Source organism: Mustela lutreola, chromosome 9 (genome assembly GCF_030435805.1).
Source record: "Mustela lutreola isolate mMusLut2 chromosome 9, mMusLut2.pri, whole genome shotgun sequence".
Taxonomy (NCBI): Eukaryota; Metazoa; Chordata; class Mammalia; order Carnivora; family Mustelidae; genus Mustela; species Mustela lutreola.
The window spans coordinates 139,832,178-139,856,944 of record NC_081298.1 but is presented as its reverse complement, the minus strand read 5'-3'; the positions used below and the strand labels follow the sequence as shown (position 1 = coordinate 139,856,944).

General features: G+C 41.6%; 1 protein-coding gene across 1 annotated transcript in view; it reads left to right on the top strand.

Moving 5' to 3' along the window:
- The window catches only part of CPSF3 (cleavage and polyadenylation specific factor 3), a 45,350-nt gene that overhangs the window by 8,806 nt on the left and 11,777 nt on the right, over positions 1-24,767 (top strand). The window contains exons 4-13 of the mRNA XM_059132694.1: positions 2,936-3,064; positions 4,289-4,466; positions 6,072-6,161; positions 7,712-7,862; positions 13,456-13,631; positions 14,864-15,022; positions 15,823-15,969; positions 18,836-18,988; positions 20,964-21,072; positions 23,645-23,743. Of these exons, the coding sequence (XP_058988677.1) occupies positions 2,936-3,064; positions 4,289-4,466; positions 6,072-6,161; positions 7,712-7,862; positions 13,456-13,631; positions 14,864-15,022; positions 15,823-15,969; positions 18,836-18,988; positions 20,964-21,072; positions 23,645-23,743 (1,391 nt within the window). The remainder of the gene's footprint in view (positions 1-2,935; positions 3,065-4,288; positions 4,467-6,071; positions 6,162-7,711; positions 7,863-13,455; positions 13,632-14,863; positions 15,023-15,822; positions 15,970-18,835; positions 18,989-20,963; positions 21,073-23,644; positions 23,744-24,767) is intronic.

Genomic DNA, 24,767 nt, shown 5'->3' with positions numbered 1-24,767 from the left:
TCCTGTCTTACATTTAGGTCCTTCATCCATTTTGAAAATAGGAACAATATCTTGTTCTTATTTTTGTGTGTGCTGTAAGGAAATGGTCTAGTCTCATTCTTCTGCATGTAGCTGTCTAACACCATTTGTTGAAGACACTGTCCTTTTTCTTTTGGATGTTTTTTCTGTTTTGTTGAAGATTAGTTGACCATAGAATTGAGGGTCCATTTCTGGGCTCCTTAATCTGTTTCACTGATCTGTGTGTCTGTTTTTGTGCCAGATTATAGATTTGTGTTAGAGCTTGAAGTCTGGAATTGTGATGCCACCAGTTTTGGTTTTACTTTTCAATATTCCTTTGGCTATTCGGGGTCTTTTCTGGTTCCATACAAATTTTAGGATTATTTGTTGCAGCTTTGTGAAAAAAGTTGATGGTATTTTGATAGAGATTGGATTTAATGTATGGATTGCTCTAGGTAGCATAGACATTTTAACATTTTTTCTTCCAGTCCTTAAGCAGGGAATGTTTGTCCATTTATTTTTGTCTTCCTCAATTTCTTTCATGAGTACTTTATAGTTTTCTGAGTACAGATTCTTTGTGTCTTTGGTTAGTGTCTTTGTGTGTTTTGTTTATTCCTAGGCATCTTAAAATTTGGGGTGCAATTATGAATGGGATGGACTCCTTAATTTCTCTTTCTTCTGTCTCAGTGTATAGAAACACAACTGACTTCTTTGCTTTGATTTATATCCTGCCACATTGCTGAGTTCCTGTATGATTCTAGCAATTTCAGGGTGGAGTCTTTGGGTGTTCCACATAAAGTATCATGTCATCTGCTTAGGGTGAGAGTTTGACTACTTCTTTGCTGATTTGGGTGCTGTTTATTTCTTTTTGTTGTTTGATTGCTGAGGCTACGACTTCTAGTCCTATATTAAATAAGAGTGGTGAGAGTGAACATTCCTGCTGTGTTCCTGACCTTGGGGAAAAAACTCTCAGTTTTTCCCCATTGAGAATGATATTCACTGTGGACTTTTCATAGATGGCTTTTACAATATTGACATGTGTTCCCTCTAGCCATACACTGTAGAGTTTTAATCAAGAAAGAATGTTGTACTTTGTCAGATGCTTTTCCTGTATCTGTTGAAAGGATCATACAATTCTTGTCCTTTATTTTATTAATGTGGTATATCATGTTGATTGATTTGTGGATGCTGAACCACTGTTGCAGCCCAGGAATAAATCCCACTTGGTCATAGTGAATAATCCTTTTAACGTATTATTGGATTCTACCGGCTAATATCTTGGCAAGAATTTTTCATCCATGTTCATCAGAAACATTGGTCTATAATTTCTCCCTTTTGGTGGGGGTCTTTGCCTGGTTTTGGGATCTAGGTAATGCTGGCCTCATAAAAAGAGTTTAGAAGTTTTCCTTCCATTTCTATTTTTTTGAAACACCTTCAGAAGAATAGGTATTCATTCTTCTTTACATGTTGGGTAGAATTCCTATGGGAAGCCATCTGGCCCTGGACTCTTGTTTCTTTGAAGATTTTTGGTTACTGCTTCAATTTCCTTGCTGGTTATGGGTCTGTTCAGGTTTTCTATTTCTTTCTGTTTCAGTTTTGGTAATGTAAATGTCTCTAGGAATGCATCCATTTCTTCCAAATTGCCTAATTTGTCGGCATATAGTTGCTCATGATATGTTTTTAGAATTGTATTTCGTTGGCATTGGTTGTAATCTCTCTTTCATTCATGATTTTATTTATTTAGGTCCTTTCTCTTTTCTTTTTGATAAGTCTGGCCAGTGGTTTATCAATCTTATTTCTTTCAAAGAACCAGCTCCTAGTTTCGTTGATCTGTTCTAAGCTGGGGTGGCAGTCCTTATTTCAGACAAATTAGATTTTAAACCAAAGATTGTAATAAGAGATGAGGAAGGACACTGTATCATAATTAAAGGGTCTATCCAACAAGATCTAACAGTTGTAAATATTTATGCCCCTAATGTGGGAGCAGCCAATTATATAAATCAATTAACAACAAAATTAAAGAAACACATCGATAATAATACAGTAATAGTAGGGGACTTTAACACCCCCCACTCAACTGCAATGGGCAGATAGTCTAACAAATCAACGAGGAAATGGGGTTTGAATGACACATTGGACCAGATGGACATCACAGATATATTCAGAGCATTCCATCGTCTTTAAAGCGACAGAATACACATTCTTCTCAAGTGCACAGGGAACATTCTCCAGAATAGATCCCGTACTGGGTCACAGCTCAGGTCTCAACTGGTATCAAAAGATTAGAATCATTCCCTGAATATTTTCAGACCACAATGCTTTGAACCTGGAACTCAATCACAGAGGAAACTTGGAAAGAACTCAAATACCTGGAAGCTAAAGAGCATCCTACTAAAGAATGAATGGGTCAACCAGGAAATTAAAGAAGAATTCAAAATTCAGGGAAGAAAATGAAAGTGAAAACACAACTGTTCAAAACCTTTGGGATGCAGCAAAGGGGGTCCTAGGAAGGAAGTACATAGCACTGTGAGCCTTTCTCAAGACACAAGAAAGGTCTCAAATATACAACCTAACCTTACACCTAAAGGAGCTGGAGAAGAACAGCAAATAAAGCCTAAACCCAGCAAGAGAGGTGATTTAATAAAGATCAGAGCAGAAATCAAGGAAATGGAAACCAAAAGAACAGTCATTTGAGCTTCTGGCTCTTAGTTGCAGCTGGGGTGGTGATCTGGGTCTTGGGATCCCTTTGCCACCAGCCCTACAGAACGGGGTGCTCCATTCCTTTCCTTTGTACATAACCTCCTCTTGATGCTCCAAAAGTATTCATATGCAACTGTTACATAGGGCTTTTCTGTACAATGAGCAGCAGTTTCATTCCATATGGTACATGATGGGTAGTATTTTAAGAATTGACCGAATCTTTTTGTTTCTCTTTAAGTTTCCATTTGGATCACTGCGGAGCCTTGCCCTGGTTTCTACAGAAGACGAGTTTCAAAGGAAGAACATTTATGACTCATGCCACGAAAGCTATTTATAGATGGCTTCTTTCAGATTACGTCAAAGTCAGGTGAATTGCTTTATTGGATTCATACAGGAATTTGCTTCTGCAGAATACATAAAGTTCAAGTTATGAACCATTTTGTGTTTGGAAGTGAGACACTCTTTTTTATGCACAAGGCTGTCATTAATTTGTCATTCAGTTTCAACTCCTTAAATACCCATCGTGAACACAGCACCTTCCTGACCATAAAGTGTTAGTGAAGTTTTTACATCCTTAAATTTTTGTAATTTGGGTGAATTACAATGTATGCTAACAATGTTTTGTAAACAGAATTTTATTATTTTATTAAAATTTGAGATCAAGTGTATGATATACTAATAAGAGACTGAAATCTTATTTTAGAGTATTTGATCAAAGCAGATTACTATCGTAAATGAAAAAGATTCCTGAGGATTTTTTTTTCTAGTTATAAGAGGATAAGAAAAGTTAGAAGCATTTTTGTGATACCTACGGGATAAATTATTAGCCTTCAAAAGTTTACATCTGTATATTCCAAAAGTAGCTCAGAGGTAATTTGTTATTCTTCAAATATAAATGTAAAAGAATGGAAGAGTTACCCTTAGTAATTATACTGCTTACCGCTTAAATAATGCTAACCATGTGCAGACATAGTCCTCACTTCTCAACATATGTTAACTCATCTTCATCTTGACTTCATGCTGTAGGTTCTGTTACGAATCCCGTTTTACAGGTGATCAAACTGAGACACATAGAGATTAGGTAATTTGCCTGTGATGGTCATAGGAAGAAACAAAGCTGGGATTTGGATGCAAGCGATCTGGCACCAGAGTCTATGGCCTTAACCACCACTCCCTTTTGCTTTTTTAGAAGTACATTAGCATAATTTCCAGGAGAAAACTTACACTACATTTTGTAGAGAAGTCTTTTCACATCCTGATGGGAAACTCTGCTGTGGTTCAGTATGTGTGAGTGTTTGAGCGAGTTTATCTCAGGAGTGTTGGGGCAGACAAAAACATTGAGAAATACCATCATAAGAGTACTATGCACTTTGCTTAAAATCATACTTTATAGCTGTACACACTAAACCTTTTTATTATTATAACTACTGAGTCAAAAAATACCCAAAATGTCCCAAGAGATTCTAAGTTGCATAATCCATACAGTGAAAGAACTTTTGTGGCTGTTCCGTTCACAGACAGTCTCTTCGAGTTCAAAGAGTTTAAAAAATCTTGCCCTTAATTGTTTGTGTTGGCCTTTTTAAATATTTAGTAATATATCAGCAGACGACATGCTGTATACGGAGACAGATCTGGAAGAGAGCATGGACAAAATTGAAACCATCAACTTCCATGAAGTTAAAGAAGTTGCAGGAATCAAGTTTTGGTGTTACCACGCGGGCCACGTCCTCGGAGCTGCCATGTTCATGATTGAGATCGCGGGTGTGAAGGTACTCCCGCTCTTACAGCTTCCTCCCCAAGAGAAATCCGCGAGAGCTTTGTGCCCCAAAGTAACACTGAAGGAAATTCCCTAGGACTGCAAGGTGTCAAACACTGAACATAGGATAAAATTTATCCTATGATGCTTTTTCCTTTCATTTTTTTTTTTAAGATTTTATTTATTTATTTAACAGACAGAGATCACAAGCAGGCGGAGAGGCAGGCAGAGAGAGAGGAAAAAGCAGGCTCCCCGCTGAGCAGAGAGCCCGACGTGGGGCTCCATTGCAGGATCCTGGGACCATGACCCGAGCCGAAGGCAGAGGCTTTAACCCACTGAGCCACCCAGGCGCCCCTGCTTTTTCCTTTTAAATATCACAGTTCATACCCCCACAGTAAGACTTCCTGTATCAAAATTAGAAAGAGTAAAGTAAGCTTCTCAAAAGACTAAAGTTCCTTCACAGTGCCATAGGATTGATTCTCTCCAGGGTCCTTTAGAAAAATGATGAGGGCAGAGCTTTCTTTGTGGCTGTACTTGTTTTGTTTTCAACCCTCGTTGGGCATTCCTGTGGCCTTGGTGTTCCGGGATTCACCAAGAAGCCCCGGAAAGGGGCGGGGCGTTGCATGAGTGACAGGTGTTCATCAGAATCCTTGCCACCATCCTTGTAAAACGTAGATGGAGGACAGCACCAGCTTTTACGTCTGCTGCATGTTGGAGACACTTAGGGACCCTGTTTAAAAATACTCATCAAGGGGTGCCTAGGGGGCTCAGTGGGTAAAGCCTCTGCCTTCGGCTCAGGTCATGATCCCAGGGTCCTAGGATCATGCCCCCGCATCGGGCTCTGCTCAGCGGGGACCCTGCTTCCCTCTCTGTCTCTGCCTGCCTCTGCCTACTCGTGATCTCTCTCTCTCTGTCAAATAAATGAATAAAATCTTAAAAAAAAAAAATACTCATCAAATCAGACTCTGAGGGTATGGCCTTGGTCTTTTTTTCCTTCCTTTTTAAGTTTCCTAGGTGATTCCTCTGTGTAGGCAGAGCTGAGAGTCAATGCTCTGGAGTAATATTGCCTTGAATTGTTAGCAGCTGCTCATTGATTTGAACTGTTTACACATCCAGTTGTACTAAGTACTACTCAATCATTTATCCCTACCATTTGCTCAGAAGCACAAAAAATAAGCAGAGAGCCCAAATGCAGATCTGAACTCCCGTGTGAAATTTGATGCATACCCTGTGTTTTTCTCTTACGCTTTAGATGGTTTTTCCATATACCTCAGTAGATTTCTTTCCTCATCATGCCCTTTTTGTCCCCGGTGTTCAGAGCACTTCTTGGGTTTATTAATGCACGGCTTGTCTGTGCTGGGTGCGTCTGGGAGTGTATCATTCCCCCAAGTTAGAGTGAATAATGGAAACACTGCACGGTTTGTGTAACTGAACTGAGATACATCTTGTATTTACACATAAATACTTTTAATCACACATAATTAAGTATTGCATCTAAATTTCATCAGTTGTAGGCTGTTTTTTCTACTGAACTTCACCTTTAGATTTTATGAGTTTAATGTCTTCACTAGTAAAACAAAACCTTCCAAAATCCTAACTGTCTAGCTTTTTTTCACAGCTTTTGTATACAGGTGATTTCTCAAGACAAGAAGACAGACACTTAATGGCAGCTGAAATTCCCAATATTAAACCTGATATTCTTATTATTGTAAGTATTTGTGCTGTTTGTTTTAATTAGTGTAATGGAAGCAGGATTTTTTCCAGTGGGGAAAAAATATGATACCATTTTCATAATACTAGTTATCAAATGTAAATGAACTAGTGTTTTTTAAAATTTATTTTTATTTATTTTTTAAGATTTTATTTGAGAGAGAGCAAGAGAAAGCACAAGCAGGGAGAGGGGTGAAGGGAGATGGAGAAGCAGGTTTCCTGCTGAGCAGGGAGCCTAATGCAGGGCTCGATCCCAGGACTCCACTGGGATCATGACCTGAGCCGAAGGCAGGCTCTTAACCAACTAAGCCACCCAGGCGCCCCTACTAGTATTTTTAATTTTTTTTTTCTTCTCTTAGCACAGCTCCACCTTCTTGCTGTTTAATGTGTTAACTCTGGTCTCCTATCAGAGATGATAGGCCACCTCCTCTAAAGACTAAGTATTTTCATCTAAGAGAATTACCCCAAATTCATAGAACATCTTAAGGGGGTTATATAGAAATGGTGTGACCCCACTGCCTTTTCCATGGTCGCTGTCTTTCAGCTCATCGCCCCTGCTAACTTTCTATGTGTGTGTCGTCCAGCTGCCTGCTAGTTTGCAAGTCACTGCCCAGAGCTTTTGGTGAGGGGTAGGATGGCGGCTGATGAGAAACAAATTAAAATATGTGTATTGGTGACAGTGAGGTTAGGGATTAGGAGAGAGATCTTTTGGGCCTATGGTATATATATATATATGGTGTATATTTAGTAAAATATATTTATAATATATTTAGTAAGAAGGAAGAACTGTCTGTCTCTCCCTCACCACCTGTAACATCCCCCAATGGCCCAAGTATGAGAGACCCCAGCATATTGCTATCCCTAAGCAACACATAAAGGAATTCATTTTCACTCAGCTAATGGTACCCCACATATAAATTGATCTTAATTTAAGGGAAGTTTTGTGTTGCTTTTTTTAACCATCAGAAAAAAGTTATTTTCATTATATCTGGTACTTTAGAGCAGTACCTCTCAAATTTTGATGTTGCATATGAATCATCTGGTCATACCATTAAAATACAGAGTTGGATTCAGTAGGTCTGGGCTGGGGCCTAAGATTCAGCACGTCTAACAAGCTCCCGGGGACACCCATGCTGCTGGCCAGTGGGCCAGACCTAGTGAGGTTTAAGGGATATTCTTAAACAGAACTATTAGAAACAATATCTATTTGTGTTTTACAGGCTCTGGTTTATCAAAGATGGGAGAAATACCCCTTTTCCCATCCATGGAAAGCAAGATGGTTTAAAAAAGAATTATCTTGAACAGGGAAGATTCAGTTTTAAATTTTTTCCGGATTCCTCTTTCTAAAAATTTCTTACTGCGGAGGCAGATCTGAATTCTAACGTTTTTAGTTGCTCTTCTTTCCAGTTAGTATTATAGCAGTGTGTTCAGTAAATGGCATGTTAATGGACAAATGAGTCACTTTGTCGCTGCATCTTACTGATGTTTAACTTTCATATTCTTTGGGAGTTGTCATTCTCAGTCTCTTACTTCCAACGTGTCATTTAGGAATCTACTTATGGGACCCATATCCATGAGAAGCGTGAGGAGCGAGAAGCAAGATTCTGTAACACTGTCCACGACATTGTGAACAGAGGGGGCAGAGGTCTCATTCCCGTCTTTGCTCTTGGAAGGGCTCAGGAGCTGCTCTTGATTTTAGGTATGCCTTTTCCTTTTGCGGGGGCGATTCTCAGAATCTCGGACTGCTTTTCTATCAAGGTAGTTGCCTGGCCTCGGATAGGTCATTCTGCCTTTCTGGGCTTCATCTAAAAATATGTAATGCTATAAAAGCCCAGAGGAACAGTGACCCTTGGGCACCTCTACTGGGAATATAAGTGGTGCCCTTTTCTGGAAGTTGCCAACAGCCTTAGAACTCTGCAGTGAGCTGAGTCCTAAAAATATGTCACCCTTTGACCCAGCAGTACTGCCTGTGGGAATAAATGATACAAAGAAAATTTTATAAGTAAGGGTATTCATCATTTTAGTAGTTTTTTAAAAGATTTATTTATTTATTTATTTTAGAGAGGGAGAGAGACGGGTTGGGGGGCTGGGGCAGAGGGAGAAAATCTCAAGTAGACTCCACAGAGCGAGGAGCCCAATCCCGTGACCCATGAGGTCACGACCTGAGCCGAAACCAAGAGTCAGATGCTCATCTGAGCCACCCGGGAGCCCCCATCATTTTAGTATTTTTAAAGAACTATCATGCCAGTAAATATCACCTTGTAGGAAAAAAGTCTTATCACAGTTGAGTAATTGTATACTTTCACATAAGGTATCATTTGCACAAAAAAATTAGGGTTCAAAACAGTATATACTCCAGTCCTAGTTAAAAATACACAGATGGTGGTGCCTGGGTGGGTCAGTGGCTTAAGCCTCTGCCTTTGGCTCAGGTCATGACCTCAGGGTCCTGGGATCGAGCCCCGCATCGGGCTCTCTGCTCAGCGGGGAACCTGCTTCCTCCCTCTCTCTGCCTGCCTCTCTGCCTACTTGTGATCTCTGTCTGTCAAATAAATAAGTAAAATCTTAAAAAAAAAAAAAAAAAACATACAGATGACTGGAAAGATGTTAAATCTGGACAGTGAGAAAGTAGATGATTTCTTTTTCCTGCTTTTCTCTATTTTCCAAATGCTTCAATGAGCATATGTAACTGTTTGTAACCAGAGGACAGTGGGTGTCGCTTTCTGCGTATATTTATACTTAATGATCCTTCTAACTAGAACATTCTGTGACGCTTTTTGTGGAAAGCACTCCCCTTAAAGACTGTGTTGGCAGCTTCAGTTTGAAGAGCTAGAAATGGTGACATCAAGCTCTTGCCCTCACCTCCATCTGTAGGATGATAAAGATAAGTCTGTCCCTATTACACTGGAAAGGAAAAATGGGGAGGATCATCTGTGATAGGACGTAGTAGGAGCAGCATTTCTGGCATCGCTAGCCAGTCCGGGTTTCTCCAGGCCTTTTTTTCTCACTGCACGTCAAACTCATCCTTAGAAGTGTTGAACTGATGGTGAGATCGAGCCGTGCGTGGGGCTCTGTGCTCAGTGGGGGACCTGCTTGAGATTCTCTCTCTCCTTCTCCCCCTTCCCTGGCTCCTACTCTCTTGAAAATAAATAAAATCTTTAAAATAAGCTAAATAGGGGCGCCTGGGTGGCTCAATCGTTAAGCACCTGCTTTGAGCTCAGGTCATGATCCCAGGGTCCTGGGATCAAGCCTGCTTCTCCCTGTCTCACTTCCCCCCTGCTTGTGTTCCCTCTCTCGCTGTGTCTCTCTCTGTGAAATAAATAAATAAAATCTTTTAAAAAATAAGGTAAATTAATAAATGAAAATTCTCCATAACAAAGTAATTTAAAGAACAGAGGAAACTGGGAAGGGGAAACCATGTTGTTACCAGCACTGGTTGCCAGATTCAGCACATAAAAATATAGGACAGCCAGCTAAACTTGAATTTCAGATAAATAATATTTTAGCACAAGTGTCTCAAATATTTAATACATGTTCTTACCCTGAAAACCTTTTTTTCTTTTATGTAAAATTCAAGTTTAACTTGGCATTCAGCATTTTTCTCTGGCGAGTCTACCGTCAGGGCGTGTGTTCTGATTCCTTTTCTGAACCAGGACTGCTCTACTCGGTTGCTTATTCCTTTTCCCCTAAATTCTCCCTTTCGATGTAGCATAACGGACAGGATGGTCATTGGGACGAGTGGTTTCAAACCTCTTCTGTGTTCTAGCCATATGATCTTGAAGCCAAGTTATTTAACTTTTCTTTGACATTTGAAATTTTTCCATAAAAATACAAAAAAATATGAGAAGTGATATGACCTTGGGATGTAGTATGCATTGCAAGGTATTTGAGAAATACATGAAAGTGTATAGAAAACTTTGACACTATTAACTTTAATTACATCTGTAAAAACATGAGCAGAATAAACCAGAGAGCAAAGCAGGAAATAGATTTGTCACGTTGTATGACGGGAAAAGTCCCTGTCCTTCTACAGAGTTTTCACTAATAAGACAAGTAGAAAAAATAACATTCCCAACTCTTCAATCTTTTTTTAAGCCTGTTTCCTAATCTATAGGATGAAGATGAATCTTCATAAGGTTGTTTTTAAAAATTAGAAATAATATGTAGGATGTCTGGGTGGCTCAGTCGTTAAGTATCTATCTTCAGCTCGGGTCATGATCCCAGCGTCCTGGGATCGAGCCCCACATGGGGCTCCCTATTCAGTGGGGAGCCTGCTTCTCCCTCTCCCACTCCCCCTACTTGTGTTCCCTCTCTCGCTGTGTCTCTCTCTGTCAATTAAATAAATAAAATCTTAAAAAAAAAAGGAAATAATAAATGTAAATTGGATACTAGGCACTTAATACATTTCCTAACTGCAGGTGTGCCTAGGAGAATAAATGATATCTTTTGGTCATTCTACTCTTATAATATTTTGGGATTTAATGAGAGTTTTCCTCTAAAATGAGACTTCCTTTAAAGGTGTATTGCCCATACAGTTTTCCTTTATAATCAGCAACTGGCAGCTTTTTAAAAAATATAGTCAAACAAGAATGTGACTATCCTGTTTGTTGTTGTTATTGTTTTTAAAGATTATGTATTTGACAGAGAGATATCCCAAGTAGGCAGAGAGGCGGGCGGGGGGCGGGGGGGGCAGAGTGGGGAAGCAGGCTCCCTTCCGAGCAGAGAGCTGGATGCGGTACCCAATCCCAGGACCCTGAGATCATGACCTGAGCCAAAGGCAGAGGCTTAACCCACTGAGCCACCCAGGGGCCCTGACTATTCTGTTTTTAAGTGTTCTGTAACAATTTTAACTCTGGCAGTCCTATTTTGTAACTAACGAAGTCTGACTACAAAAAGCCTAATTTTGATAAGTCTTTGAAATATTGAGAGTACATTTCTATTTAAAGCTATGCCAGAATTTAGGGTCCCTCTAGGGTAATAAATTATGATTTGTTACTCACCGTAAACTTCTATTGTTTTTAAAATCTTCCATGTGATCACAATATTCTTTTCAGGAAATAAGTTTTGATTTTGTAAGCTTAATTTAGAGCCAGGCTAATTTTCTTGAACTCTAAAATATGTTAAACAAAATGAAAAGGCAACCTGCTGAATGGGAGAGGATATTTACAAATCATACATCTGATAAAGGGTTAATAACCAAAATATATAAAGAACCTGCACAACTTAAAATTTTAAAAAACCTGATTTAAAAAAAAGGGCAGAGGACTGGAAGAAACGTTTTCCACAGAAGACTTCCTGATGGCCAACAGGCCCATGAAAAGATATCCAACATCACTCGTCATCAGGGGAACTGCAAATCAGAACCAAAGTGAGATACCACCTCACACCTGCCAGATTGGCTATGGCTATTTCCAAAAAGACCAAAAAAAAAAAAAAAAAAGAGAGAGAGAGAGATGTTGGTGAGCATATGGAGAAAAGGGAACCATTGTGCACTATTGGTGGGAATGTAAATTGGTGCAGCCACTGGAAAACAGTTTGGAGGCTCCAAAAAAATAAAAACTAGAAAGGCCATACAACCCAGCAGCCCTCCTTCTGGGTTTTTATCAGAGAAAATGAAAACACCAGTGTAAAGACAAAGTTCATTGCAACGTTGTTTACAGTCGCCAAGACATGAAATGACCTAAGTGTTCACTGATGAATGAATGATAAAGAATCTATGGTACATAGAGACAATGGACAGTATTACTCCGTCATAAAGAAGAACTATCTGGCCATTTGCAACACGTGTGGACCTAGAGGGTATTAAGCAGCAAAATAAGTCAGAGAGAAAGACCATATGACTTCACTTAACATGTGGAATCTAAAAAACAAATGAACAAACAAACCAAACAGATACAGGAAACAGACTGTTAGTTACCAGACAAGGGAGGGCTTAGGGGTCGAGCGAAATAAGTAAAGGGGATTAAGATGTACAAACTTCCAGTTAGATGATAAAGATGTTACGGAAATGTGGTCCACAGCATTGGAAATGTAGTTAGTGGTATTGTAAAAACTTTAGTGACCGGTGATAGCTAGACTTACCGTGGGGATCATTTTGTAGTGTATAAAAAATACTGAATTGCTGTGAAATACACCTGAAACTAATAGGATATCATATGTCAGTTGTACCTCAATTTGAAAAAAAATGTTAGCCAGGGCTGGGCACATAGGAAACCTTCAGAGTCTGGAAATCCCTCCCTCGGCTCCATGATAGCCCCTACCCCTTGCCCCAGAGCTAGAGCACGAGAGAGGCCAACGTGTGTTGAATGAAGAATCATCCTTTCCAACCAGAGGCTGCATCCCAGAGCCTTGGACCACCCGTGGGTATCAAATCCTAGCTGCCCACATTCTGGTTGTGCATCTCGGGCAAGGGATTTATATTTCTGAGCCTCTGTTCCTTCTGTAAGATGCGGTCTGTGGGCGCCGACACTCTGGGAACCCTGCTCCGCACTCCCAGCGGATGGCAGCCGCTGCCCGTGCTGCTCGCCTCCCTGCCTCCGAGCTGCAGGGCCACTAGGGAAACCAAGGGGCAGGAGTTAGAGCCTGGATTACAAGCAGCCTACAGCAAGCTGCCTGACCGGAGCAAGACTGAATGTACAGGAAGGTGTGCGTGTCCCCAGACTGTCCAGGAAAAATAGGAAGCCGGCACGGAGCAGGGCCTCTCCTGTGGGCAGGAGGCGAGATCCGCTAGAAATGTGTCCCAGGAAGGACCCCCCCACTTACTGTTACCTGGTATCCACAGGCTGGGCCACGGGCCAGGCCCTGTGAGAAGCCCACCAGGTGCAGAGCCACAAGGAGGAGGCCTCCTGCTGAAAGGTCCAGAAGGGACCGGAGAAAGGAGATGGCCTCACGGAAAACAACCAAGTTCCAAGACCAGCAGCCCCGCCCCCCACTTTCCATCCCCATGCACAGCAGTGTCTTAAATGTGGCTCACCCTTAACCAGGGTGACAGTTTCTGCAGACAGCGGGCATGTTGAAGAAATTGTGAGCTCGTAATTACCAGTTGTATTGCTAACACTCCAGGGGGTTCCAAACCTTGATATCTTTGCTATTAACACTTAAATTAGTCATTTATAGAAATTGCGAGAGAGGGAGATAGATATATGTAGTTGTATAAATACATAAGTATTTATAATATACTTTTGTAAATCCATATATACATAATCCTATGCTTTTATTTCTTGGTTGTCATTTATTATTTGAACTTTTTACCCCACATAACAAAACGAAATTTGTTTCTTATAAAATCTGTCTAGATGAGTACTGGCAGAATCACCCAGAACTCCATGACATTCCCATATACTACGCATCCTCTTTGGCCAAGAAGTGCATGGCCGTGTACCAGACGTATGTAAATGCCATGAATGACAAAATCCGCAAACAGATCAACATCAATAATCCCTTTGTTTTCAAGCACATTAGTAACCTCAAGGTGAGTGCTGGGGAGGGACCCGGGGTCATAGGTGAGTCAGCAGCTCTCACAGCCGCCTGCCGTCAGTTCCGGGGCCCAGTCCTTCGTGCTGAGGTCTTGCTCTTTCTCTAGCCGGCCCTGTTTTTCTGCAGGAAGACAATAGTTTAGCAATTGGCATTCTTTCCTGCTTCAACAGTTTTTGCCCCTTGCTCAAAATCTGCATACATTCTCAGTATTTACTCTACTGATTAAGTTGGGTCTCTCTGCCATAGAAACAGGAAGTCCTGATGAGGAAAATATCTTACGTTATATATTAAGTTCTTCTATTCTTGCTCTAATTAATCATCTTTCCGATTCCCATTACCCATTCCATGTATGAAAATTTCTATGTTTACTTTTGTAGAGCATCTAATAAACAATAAAACCTTATTTTCTTTAGTTAAAAAAATAGTTTTAGGGACTCCGGGGTGGCTCAGATCGTTGGGCGTGTGCCTTCAGCTCAAGTCATGATCTCCAGGTCTTGGGATCGAGCCTCACATTGGCCTCTCAGTTCAGGGAAGAGTCTGCTTCTCCCTCTCGCTCTGCCTCTCCCCCTGCTCATGCGCTCTCTCTCTCTCTCTCTCTTTCTCTGTCTCAAATGAGTAAATAAAATCTTTTTTAAAAAATAGTTTTAGAAAAATACTGTTTTATTAGAAATAATGCCCCAAATAATTGAGGTTATAAGTCATCTTCTAGTTTATAAATGGGCTCTATTCATAAAATACTGGGTTTTTTTTTTTTAAGTTAATTTTTAAGAATTAGAGCCAAGTTTTCCCTAGAAACAACGTTGAACCTTTTGGTTGGATTTCTAGGCCAGCTCAAAACACTCACGAAGCACACACAAGGCCATTGTGAGCGGGGAAAATTCTTTCCGGGTTCTATCTTGGGCAGATAGAAAGCCGTTTGACTCTTGGTTTTTTCCTGCCCGCATATCTAGCAATGAAAATGATCCTATTACTGCCCATTAATACCAGCAGGAGATTGAAAAGGTTCCTGTGAACTAACTGCCTTTTATCACTTTGTTCCCCTTTTATTCCTAGCCTAAATTGTTTAGGGTCTTAGAAACTGGACTTAAAATATTTACAAGTCTCATGGAGACCCTTTCAGTAGTGTGATTCATCTTTTTACCTGGCTTTTTGTTCTTTAAAAACAAGGAATGCCTTGCTAAACCCTGGTACTCAGCATGCCTCTACCTTTCCTTTTTCCCCTCCTAGAGCATGGATCATTTCGATGACATCGGTCCCAGCGTCGTCATGGCCTCCCCAGGCATGATGCAGAGCGGCTTATCCAGGGAGCTCTTCGAAAGCTGGTGCACGGATAAGAGGAACGGCGTCATTATAGCAGGGTACTGTGTGGAAGGGACACTTGCCAAGGTCAGCCATGGTCTTAGACCACTGTGTTACTCCTAATCAGAATTGCCAAGGTGGCACATTAAAGCCTGAGAAGCTCCCATCCGGTCTCAGTAAAAACTATGGGAAGGAACCGATCTGAGACAGATGCAAAAACATGGATGCCCTCATTCACTGAAGAAGAAGTTTGCCAGTGTGTGTCCTCTTGAAAAGTCACAGGAGGTGTCTGGGTCGATTGCCTGTCTTCCTGCTGATACACAGTCGATGCTAGCTCGGGGATGTGCACGTGGTGGGAAATCCGTGCAGAGCTCCAGAAGCCGTTTCTGAACATCCCAGCCTCGCATCCTCTTAGCTCCTCTTTGTAGAACTTGCCTTAGTTTTTAAAATACCTTGTGATTCCTCAGTGTGACCGTTTTTTATTACTTTAGGGTATTCTCAAGTCACACAATGTTGGCCATGTATTTAAAATAGATTTCCAGAATAGAAACACATCTGTCTGAAAGGTGACTTTTTAGAGCAGGACAATAGCTGGGAATCCAAGTTTGCCTTTCTGGCCATAAGTTACAATTGCCACTTCCAGTACTCTAAGTACATTGAATTTTAGTTAACCTGCTTACTTTCCTGATTAAATACTTGCTTGACCAAGAAAATAATATTTGATATTTACTAAGTCGATGGTTAGAATGCTTTTCGTGCTAAAGGTCCCAAATTTAACGTAAGAGTTTGTAGCTGCATTAACAAATAGAAAATGTACTTTTCTTTTCTGATTGGGTAGTTTATTTGCTTTGTTTCTTTTATTTTTGTTTTGTTTTGTTTTTTAACAGCATATCATGTCTGAGCCAGAAGAAATCACTACCATGTCTGGACAGAAGTTACCACTGAAAATGTCTGTTGATTACATTTCTTTCTCTGCTCACACAGATTACCAGCAAACCAGTGAATTTATTCGTGCTTTGAAACCGCCTCATGTGGTTAGTCTATGACTTTGACTTATAACATTAAAGAGGAAGAAAACATACCCAAGAAACCACAGCTGGTTTTCAAATCAGACACTGCCTATCATTAAGGTGGCCCTTTTCACAGAGTGTTTCTGGGAGCACTTGGACCTGGCCTTTGCAGCTCCCTTCTGAGTTAGGCAAGCGGTGCACTCTGTCTCCATTTAGCCAAAGTCCCTCATCAGATCCCCTAATCCCAACTCTAGTGCTCTTTCTGTCATTTTCTGCAGCCTCTCTCATAACCTAAGAGCACAGGCTTTGCTTGTGACTGCTTGTTTTGAATCTCAGCTCCATCTCTTACCTGCTGGGTAACCTTGGGCAAGTTACTTAACCTCTCTGTGCCCTATTAGTAATTAGGGATAATAATACCTCATAAGGTAATTGTGAAGAAGGGATGAGAGAACATAGATCTGAAGCATGTAATATGGTGCCTGGCAGGGAGTAAATGCTCAGTAAAATGGAAAGAAGAGAAAGATCATCTAATAGTAAAAATTAAAGATCCAAATAGATACAAAATCACATAGCTCCTGACTGATGTGATTTGTTTATATTTGTAAGCTTCATGTAATACAAAAGTAACAATTCTATTTTGGTGGGATTGGGGAGGGATAAGGGGAAAGCTTAAAAAAAAAAAAAGTATTTTTAATCAACAGGACACTTTGGGAATTTGGGGCAGGGAAGAAAGGATGAAGTGCCCTTCCTAGATTTATTGAAAAGTAGTTTAGAGGAAACAGCCTTTTGCTAGTCTTTTTCTCCTTAAATTTTTTCATTGTGGTAGAATATATGTGACATGGAAGTTGCCATTTTTATCTGGACAGTTCCATGGTGTGAATCACATTCACAGTTTGTGCAACCGTCACCAACCCCTATTCCCAAACTTTTTCATCACCCCAAACAGAAACTCCCTACTCAGCAAAAATTCCCCATTTCCTCCTCCCCAGCCCCAGGTAATCTCCAGTTTACTTTCTGTCTCTCTGGATTTGCCTGGCGTAGACAGTGCATGTCAGTGAAATCCTACAGCACTGCACAGAATGCGTTCAAGGTTGGTCCGATAGTCGCACGAATCTGACTCCCTTCCTCTGTGTGGGTGAACAACATGCAGCTGTCCGTATAGATCACACGCAGGCACGCGGTGTACACACGCCCCGGTGAAGCCTGACCTGTGAGCCTCTGTGTGAGGCCCTGTCCTCACTCCTTCAGTTTATGAACCGAGGAGTGGGCTCGCCGGCTCGGAGGCTCGCTCAGCTTCCCGAGGTGGCTGGGCCATTCTGCGTCGCCCCCGCGTCCCAGGCAGGGCACAAGTGCTCCCATTCCTCCGCATCTTCGCCAACACTTGCCATTTGCCTTTTGTAATCACCGCTGCTCCTAGTGAGCGTGAAGCAGCATCTTGTGGTTTTGGTTCTCACTATCCTAATGACTCGTGGTATTGAGCGTCCTTTCCTGTGCTCGTGTGTTAAGTTGTGAGTGATTTCTGGCCTGGGAGTCCCTGCAGGCCTTTCCCAATGACGCTCACTCAGTAAGCAAAGTCTTGGGTGGAGAAAGATTTCTCGCCTCCTCTTTAGCTTGGCGAACTGGTGGATTTCGTGACGTGTGGGCCCCTCCCAGGCCCCCTCCTGTGTGTGGGTCACGGATGCGCTTGCACGTGTTGACACCGGCGAGGAGGGACCGCACTGCCCTTTCTGTCAGCTCCACCGCCTCTTCCTCAGTCCCATTTCATTGCTCTCCAGGCTCGCTCTCTGCCGACAGTTTAAATTCCTGGATTGAACTCGATGCTTGCTTTCCTTCAGTAACCAGGTCAGCAACAGTATGATCTGCATGTTAGAGTAACAGTAGTATTAAGGGTAACGACAAGTAAAAGCTAGTGTTTATTACTTACATTTGCCAGGTACTGTACCCATGTTCTAAGTAATCTCTCCCCCTGACACGGGGCTCGAACTCACAACCCTGAGCTCAAGGGTTTACCGACTGAGTCAACATGGCACCCTGTACTCTGGTTTATGTGTATCAACTTGCTTACCCCTTACAACCAACAACTGTTTGTAGATGAGAAAATTGAGATGTTAAGTAACTTGCCCAAGTTGACGTAGCTCAGAAGTGCTTAAGGAGCCAGGATTTGTGTTTGAGTGCCAGACCTCAAGGTCGGGGCTCCTTACTTGGCCATACGCCTCTGCCCGGTAGTGATTGCCGGAGAGGCTTCTGTGAGCCCAGGCGAGAAATCATCGACCAGGAGTCTGTAGGTTAAGAATGATCTGTCTTGTCAAATACAGATTATAGAAGTGAATGGAAAGAGGCTGGTATCTAATACAGTTACTGTAAATACCCCTCAAAGACAGTTTCATTTGGTTCAGAAATATCTTATTTGGTATTACTATAATAAATGGAAGAAAATACCAGAAGTCTTTTTCTTCCCCATAAAAAGCTTCTTTTGAATGTCTTGTATTAAGAGACCTAAAGGAAACTGCATTAGTAAGAGGAGCAATGGTTTCGTGCAAGAATCCTGCGTCTGAAGCCGGTGGGGGTTACAGACGTCACGGGCACAGTCCTTTACAGTTGAGCATAGAAGTCTGGGGAAATTCAGCTTCCATAAAGTTGTGTATCTCACTAGTGGGAACACCTGAAGTAGAAGGGTCTTTACTCTCTTAAAATAGTTCCGCTTCAGGATTTTTAAAGCCAAACAGAATGAAAATAACTGTACAAGTTTGACTGACAGGAGGCCCCTCAAAGTTGTTAAGTTTAATAACGTCAAGTATATGTCTGTTTCACGTACTGAAGTCAGATGGGGGCCATCGTGAAGCCGCACTCAGGATGTTTCCCTATGGCCTCTTACATTCATTCTGTGTAGATTTTAGTCCATGGAGAACAAAACGAAATGGCCAGATTGAAAGCAGCCCTGATTCGAGAATATGAGGACAACGATGAAGTTCACATAGAGGTTCATAATCCTCGGAATACAGAAGCTGTGACCTTGAATTTCAGAGGAGAAAAACTAGCCAAGGTAAAAAGGTGGTTTATAATCTTATCCAGGTCTTTCTAAAAGGAAATGTATGCTTCTTAAAAATAATAGTCTTCTTTTCATCAAAGCAAGATAATGTCCTTAATGATGATTTCTGTCTACTTAGTATAGTGTAAGAATTTTATCCATATGCTTTTTTAGGTCTTCTGGTCCTACTAAGTCATTTCTTCACACAGAAAGTTTTCAAGTACATTAGATCTTAGGGCAGTTGAATTTGATAGCTTTGTTTTCTAGCTTTTGTTTTTGTTTATTTTTTAAGGTTTTATTGACTTCTTGAGAGTGCAGAGGGAGAGTGAGGGAGAAGCAGCCTCTCTGCTGAGCAGAGAACAATGTGGGACTCGATCCCAGGACCCTGAGATCATGACCTGAACCAAAGGCAGATGCTTAACCAGCGAGTTACCCAGGTGCCCCTGCATTTGTTAGCTTCGTAATCCTCATCTCTACTTCCTTTTCTTCCCTGGTCTGAGAATAAACAAATATTTATTACTGTTTTCTTACTATATCTAATAGTGTTCTGTCCACTGCTGTTTCTCCAGAAGAATCTAAAGATGGCTCATGTGTTTAAACATAAATGTGGAATGATGGAACATATTAAAAAAACTAAAAAAATTTGTCCATTTTTGATGCAATATACAGTGTTTTGAGGATTTAAAAATAAAATAGTTAAAAACCTTACCTGAGGGTGCCTGGGTGGCTCACAGTTGGTTAAGCCACTGCCTTCGGCTCAGGTCATGATCCTGGAGTGCCAGGATCGAGTTCTGCATCAGGCTCCCTGCTTGGCAGGGAGTCTGCTTCTCCCTCTGACCCTCCCCCTCATGCTCTCTCTTTCTCACTCTCCCTCTCTTTTTAAAATCTTTGAAAAAAAAAATCTTATCTGAGATTTTAGAGGGACGCTGTAAGGTATCTGTATTTGTATTTGTCCTTCCTGTTAAGACTTTTTTTCAAGAAATGTCTAAGGAAAACTTTTTCACGATTTATCTGAAGTTTTAAATATCAGACATGTATTAATGAGCAACTTTACAGTAATTCTTGTATAGTGAGCCAGATGTGAGAAGGCTAAATGACGAATATCTTTCCTTGCAGTGAGTTCACGAGGAAAAAAAGTCAGCAAAAGCTAAGATGTGAGGCTTTTGTTGCTAAAGGACAGATGATTGGGTTTCCTCCTCAGTTAACTCCTGTTCACAAAACTTTCTAGCAGCCAGTTTAATGGAAGCGACCCTGTACCTATAGAAAAATGTATTTAGTGAGGAATCTAAGAATTGAATTTCCCCAACCCTGCTGGTTGAGATTTGGGGAGGGGCGACTATTTTATAGTCTTACAAATATAGGAGAGGCGGAGTTGAACAAAATTAAGCTGATATCTTTAGAGCAGGACTTTCAGAGTTTTTTTTTTTTTTTTTAAGATTTTATTTATTTATTTATTTATTTTTTTTTTTTTTTTTTTTTTTTTAAAGATTTTATTTATTTATTTGACAGAGAGAAATCACAAGTAGACAGAGAAGCAGGCAGAGAGAGAGGGGGGGAAGCAGGCTCCCCGCTGAGCAGAGAGCCCGACGCGGGACTCGATCCCAGGACCCTGAGATCATGACCTGAGCCAAAGGCAGCGGCTTAACCCACTGAGCCACCCAGGCGCCCCAAGATTTTATTTATTTATTTGACAGAGTGTGTGTACAAGCAGGGGGAGCAGCAGGCAGAGGGAGAAGCAGGCTCCCCACGGAGTCGGGTGCCTAATACAGGGCTCCATCTCAATACCCTGGAATCATAAGCTGAGCTGAAGGCAGATACTTAACTGACTGAGCCACCCAGCTGTATTTTTTTAACTAGAGGGGCACCTGGGAGGCACAGTTGGTTAAGTGTCCAACTTTTCAAATGCCTAATGGTCATTATTATGATTATCTGAATAATTGCATTTTCCAAAACTCTATTTCCTCCTCTTTTTTTTTTTTTTTTTAAATAGGTCATGGGCTTTTTAGCAGACAAAAAACCAGAACAAGGCCAGCGGGTCTCGGGAATACTTGTTAAAAGAAACTTTAATTATCACATACTTTCTCCGTGTGACCTCTCCAGTAAGTATACTATTAAATGTCAAATATAAACTGATTTTCACATTGAAAGAAAAGCTATGAAAACTTCTCTTCCTAATGGCCAAATCTTAAGTAACAGCCAAGATATAGAATTGAGTTAATAATCCACTTCTTGGTGAACTTTTTTCTTAACTGGGAGCATACGTTCACCTCCAAGGTTAACCGCTCCTACTGACCCTTGACAAGCCTGTTTTCCACCTTTCACAATGGAGTCGTTGTACTTTTATTTTCTGAAGTAACTGTGGACTCCCCACATGTCCATTTTGATTCTTAAGACCTAGACTTCCACATTGCTTGCTGGGCCTCTATGTTGTGTGCCTGTGTAAATGCTGGGGGCCATTACTTTTGCAGTACATATGGCATTAGGTTAAATAACTGTGCTCCGTTTTATGCATACAGTGCTAATAAAGTGTGAGTGCTTTATGAAAGGATAAGAAAAAAGAAAGAAGAAAAATTTAAAACTAAACAGAAAAATTGAAAGAAAGGAGAGAATGTGATCAGTCAGGTGAATAGAACAAAGCCATGCACTAGATTTAGGGTGTATTTCGGTCTGTTAGAAGAAACTACATCCCAAAATTTTAAAGAAAGAAAAACACACATATAAAAACTAAGGTTAAAGAAAATGAAATGATAGAATCTGACTGTAAAAATGAAAATTAGAAAAGATTTTTAAAAAGGAATTGATAAGAAGTATCAATTGATAAGAAAAATTCAGAAAAAAATAGAGAAAGAAAATAATAAAGAAAAAATTCAACTTTGGAAGACTAAAGAATCATGGGGGAAACCCATGAATTCTCTGTGCTGTATTCCCCTCCCTCTGGAGTTCTGTGGTTCTCATTGATCGGTGAACATGGTCTTGGCTGGGTGCTCTCGCTGATCTTCTGGGGGAGGGGCCTGTTGCCGTGATTCTCCAGTGCCTCTGCCCAAGGCAGAATTGCCCTGCCCTTGCCAGGGGCCAGGCTAAGCAATCTGCTCAAGTTTCCTCTCCCGAGCTTTTGTTCCCTAAATGCTTTTACCTTTCTGTACAGCTTTGGAGGCGGGGAATGGGCAGCCTCCCAATCTCTGTCCCAGAGCCCCAGAGCTGAGAGCTCGGGGCCCTACTCCTCACTGCGCCCTCAGAGAAAAGCAGTCAGTCCCTCCCGTCTCTCTGGTCTCCGGCCGCGCTCCGAGCTCACCCGGCCTGTGACCAAGCGTTTCTGTCTCTGGCGCTCGGCCCCCTTTGGAGTCTCCAAACCCAGCAGATTCCTGCCGTGTTCCCATGCTATGCTGCTCCTCCTGGAGGAGGAAGGTGGGTCTCTCCGGATCTGCCGCTTGTGGGGTCCCCGCTTGAAGAGTAGTGGCCCGAGTGTGCCTCGGATGGTGGTTTATGGCAACCCCGAGCTGAGAGCCCCCCTCGGCTCCACCTCTACAGCCAGCGTCCCTGCTCCAACACCTGGGGGCTCTGCCACCCTCAGACGACCCTGGTCTTTCTGTCACCCTAAGGGTCCTGAGACTACACTGTCCCAGCAAGGGTTCCACTCCCTGCCTAGCCTCTAGAGCAACATCCCTCCGTGGAGCAGACTTCTAAAAGTTCCGATTTTGTGCTCTGCTCCTCTCTCGCTTGCTGGCAGCCAGCTGACGGAGGCTCTCCCCGCCGGCCCCACGGTCTGTCTTCCCGTATATCTCCTCGGATTCACCTCTCTGCACCTCCCACCTTCCAGAAAGTGGTCGCCTTTCTGTTCCTAGAATTGCTGCTGTTCTTTTCTTCCGTCTCCTATGGAGGTCGTAGGTGTTCAGAATGGTTTGATAACTACCTTGCTGAAATTCTGGGCCCAGATGAAATTTAGACCTCCTGCTCCTCCACCATTGGACCAGGCCTGTGGAAGGACAAGGAACAGCAGCATTTAGGTAGTCCTCTGTGAGCTGGGCCAGCCGTCAGCTTTGGCACATGCCGCGGTGGGGTATACCTTGTTCCCCTCTCTAGCAGTGAGAGCAGGCCTCCTCCGAGCCATGGGTGCTGGAGGGTGCCGGCTGCTGGAGGACCGGAGATGCGTTACAAAGCCCAGCTCCAGCCCCTGGAAAGCTGCCTCATGAGAGAAGCATTCTTGTCCAGAGCTGGGCACCGTGCTGATGAGTGACACAGAGAGGTGCCTAAGTATACGAGGAGAGAACCGGCCTAGAAGAGTCGGGAAAGGTTTTGCAGACCAGGCAACACTTGCACCTCACAGTGAAGGATTGTCGGAAGTGGCCAAGCCCAGAAGACAGCAGAGGACAGCTGGCGCGCTGGCCGGGAGACCCTCAGGGACCTGATGTTTCCAAGGCAGTTGAGACTGCTGTCGTACTGCTGAAGCATAAGCCAACTAGTCAGGGAGCAGGGGGGCCATGGGAGTTCAGGGGGGAAATGTAGGGCGGGAACAAATTAAGGAGCACCTCACGCGCTTCCTGAGAAACATGTTCGGATTTACCTTGCTTTAACTCCCCTCCGTCCCTATACATGCAAGTTGTACGTTGCAGATTATATTTTGTGCAACTCGTAGTGTTACTTAAAGTTTATTTATTCTGATTTCCTCTTCAGATTATACTGACTTGGCCATGAGCACTGTGAAACAGACCCAAGCCATTCCCTATACCGGCCCTTTTAATTTGCTCTGTTACCAGCTACAGAAATTGACAGGTGTGTATACTTGTTAAAATGCACCAAATTGTTTTCTGCTTTTGAGTAAGATAGGTATATATTTGGGAAAGGATGTTATTTAATTTGGGTAATGATCCAAGAATTTGTACAAATTTTATTCGCACTTTGCTTGGACATGTTATCAGCTTTAGGTGAATTTTTGAAAATGTACTCATAAATTTGTTAAATTATGTTATACTTTTTAATCCTTGATTCACTGAAAATTCTAAGAACATCCATAATCTTTGCCCCGTGTGTTTAAAATCTGCTGTTGTAAACTATTGCTAAATTTCATCTATTTCTTATTCAGAAAATAAGTTTCCTGGTTCCATCAAGTACCAGTCTACACAGCAGGTTCTACAAGAACACATGACCACTGGCCAAAGGCCAATAGAACAGTAAACCTGTTCTGTTTTCATACTACACTATTCTGAGTTAGAGACTTCTGTGCGTGAACATTATGAGGGGCAGTGACTAAGTCAAAGGGTGTGGGTTCCCTCTAATAAGCAGGAACTCTGAGTAACAAGTTACATTTTCTATTAATATGCTCTTCATAATTCAGGTAGCAAAATACCACCATAAAATAAACCAGTAGAAAGAAAAAATTTTTTTTTTTAACTTCACATCCTCCTGTTAGAATTTATAGGTCTTAGCACAGAAAGTTAATAAAATATGTCTGAATTAACCCTTAATTAAAAGGTTCCTGGGAGGACCAGAAAAGTCTCCTCATAGCAGAATATTCCTGTAGAGTGATGAAGGCAGAAGTGACTAGTTGGTAGTAGCTGACTAGTCTCATATTAAATTTAAGGTGCTAGTGGGTAAATCTCTTATATAAATGCAAATGTTTGACAGTCACCAAAGTTAGTGACTGATAAAATGTTAAAGGTCCAAGGTAATCCTGCTTTGTTATTTTTTTAATACATGTTGAGATCTTTCAGTTGCTACAAACATTCACATAAAGCTTAGATATTTGAAATCTGGCTACATAAATGAGTAAATTAACTTTCTTATTGTATATCAAATT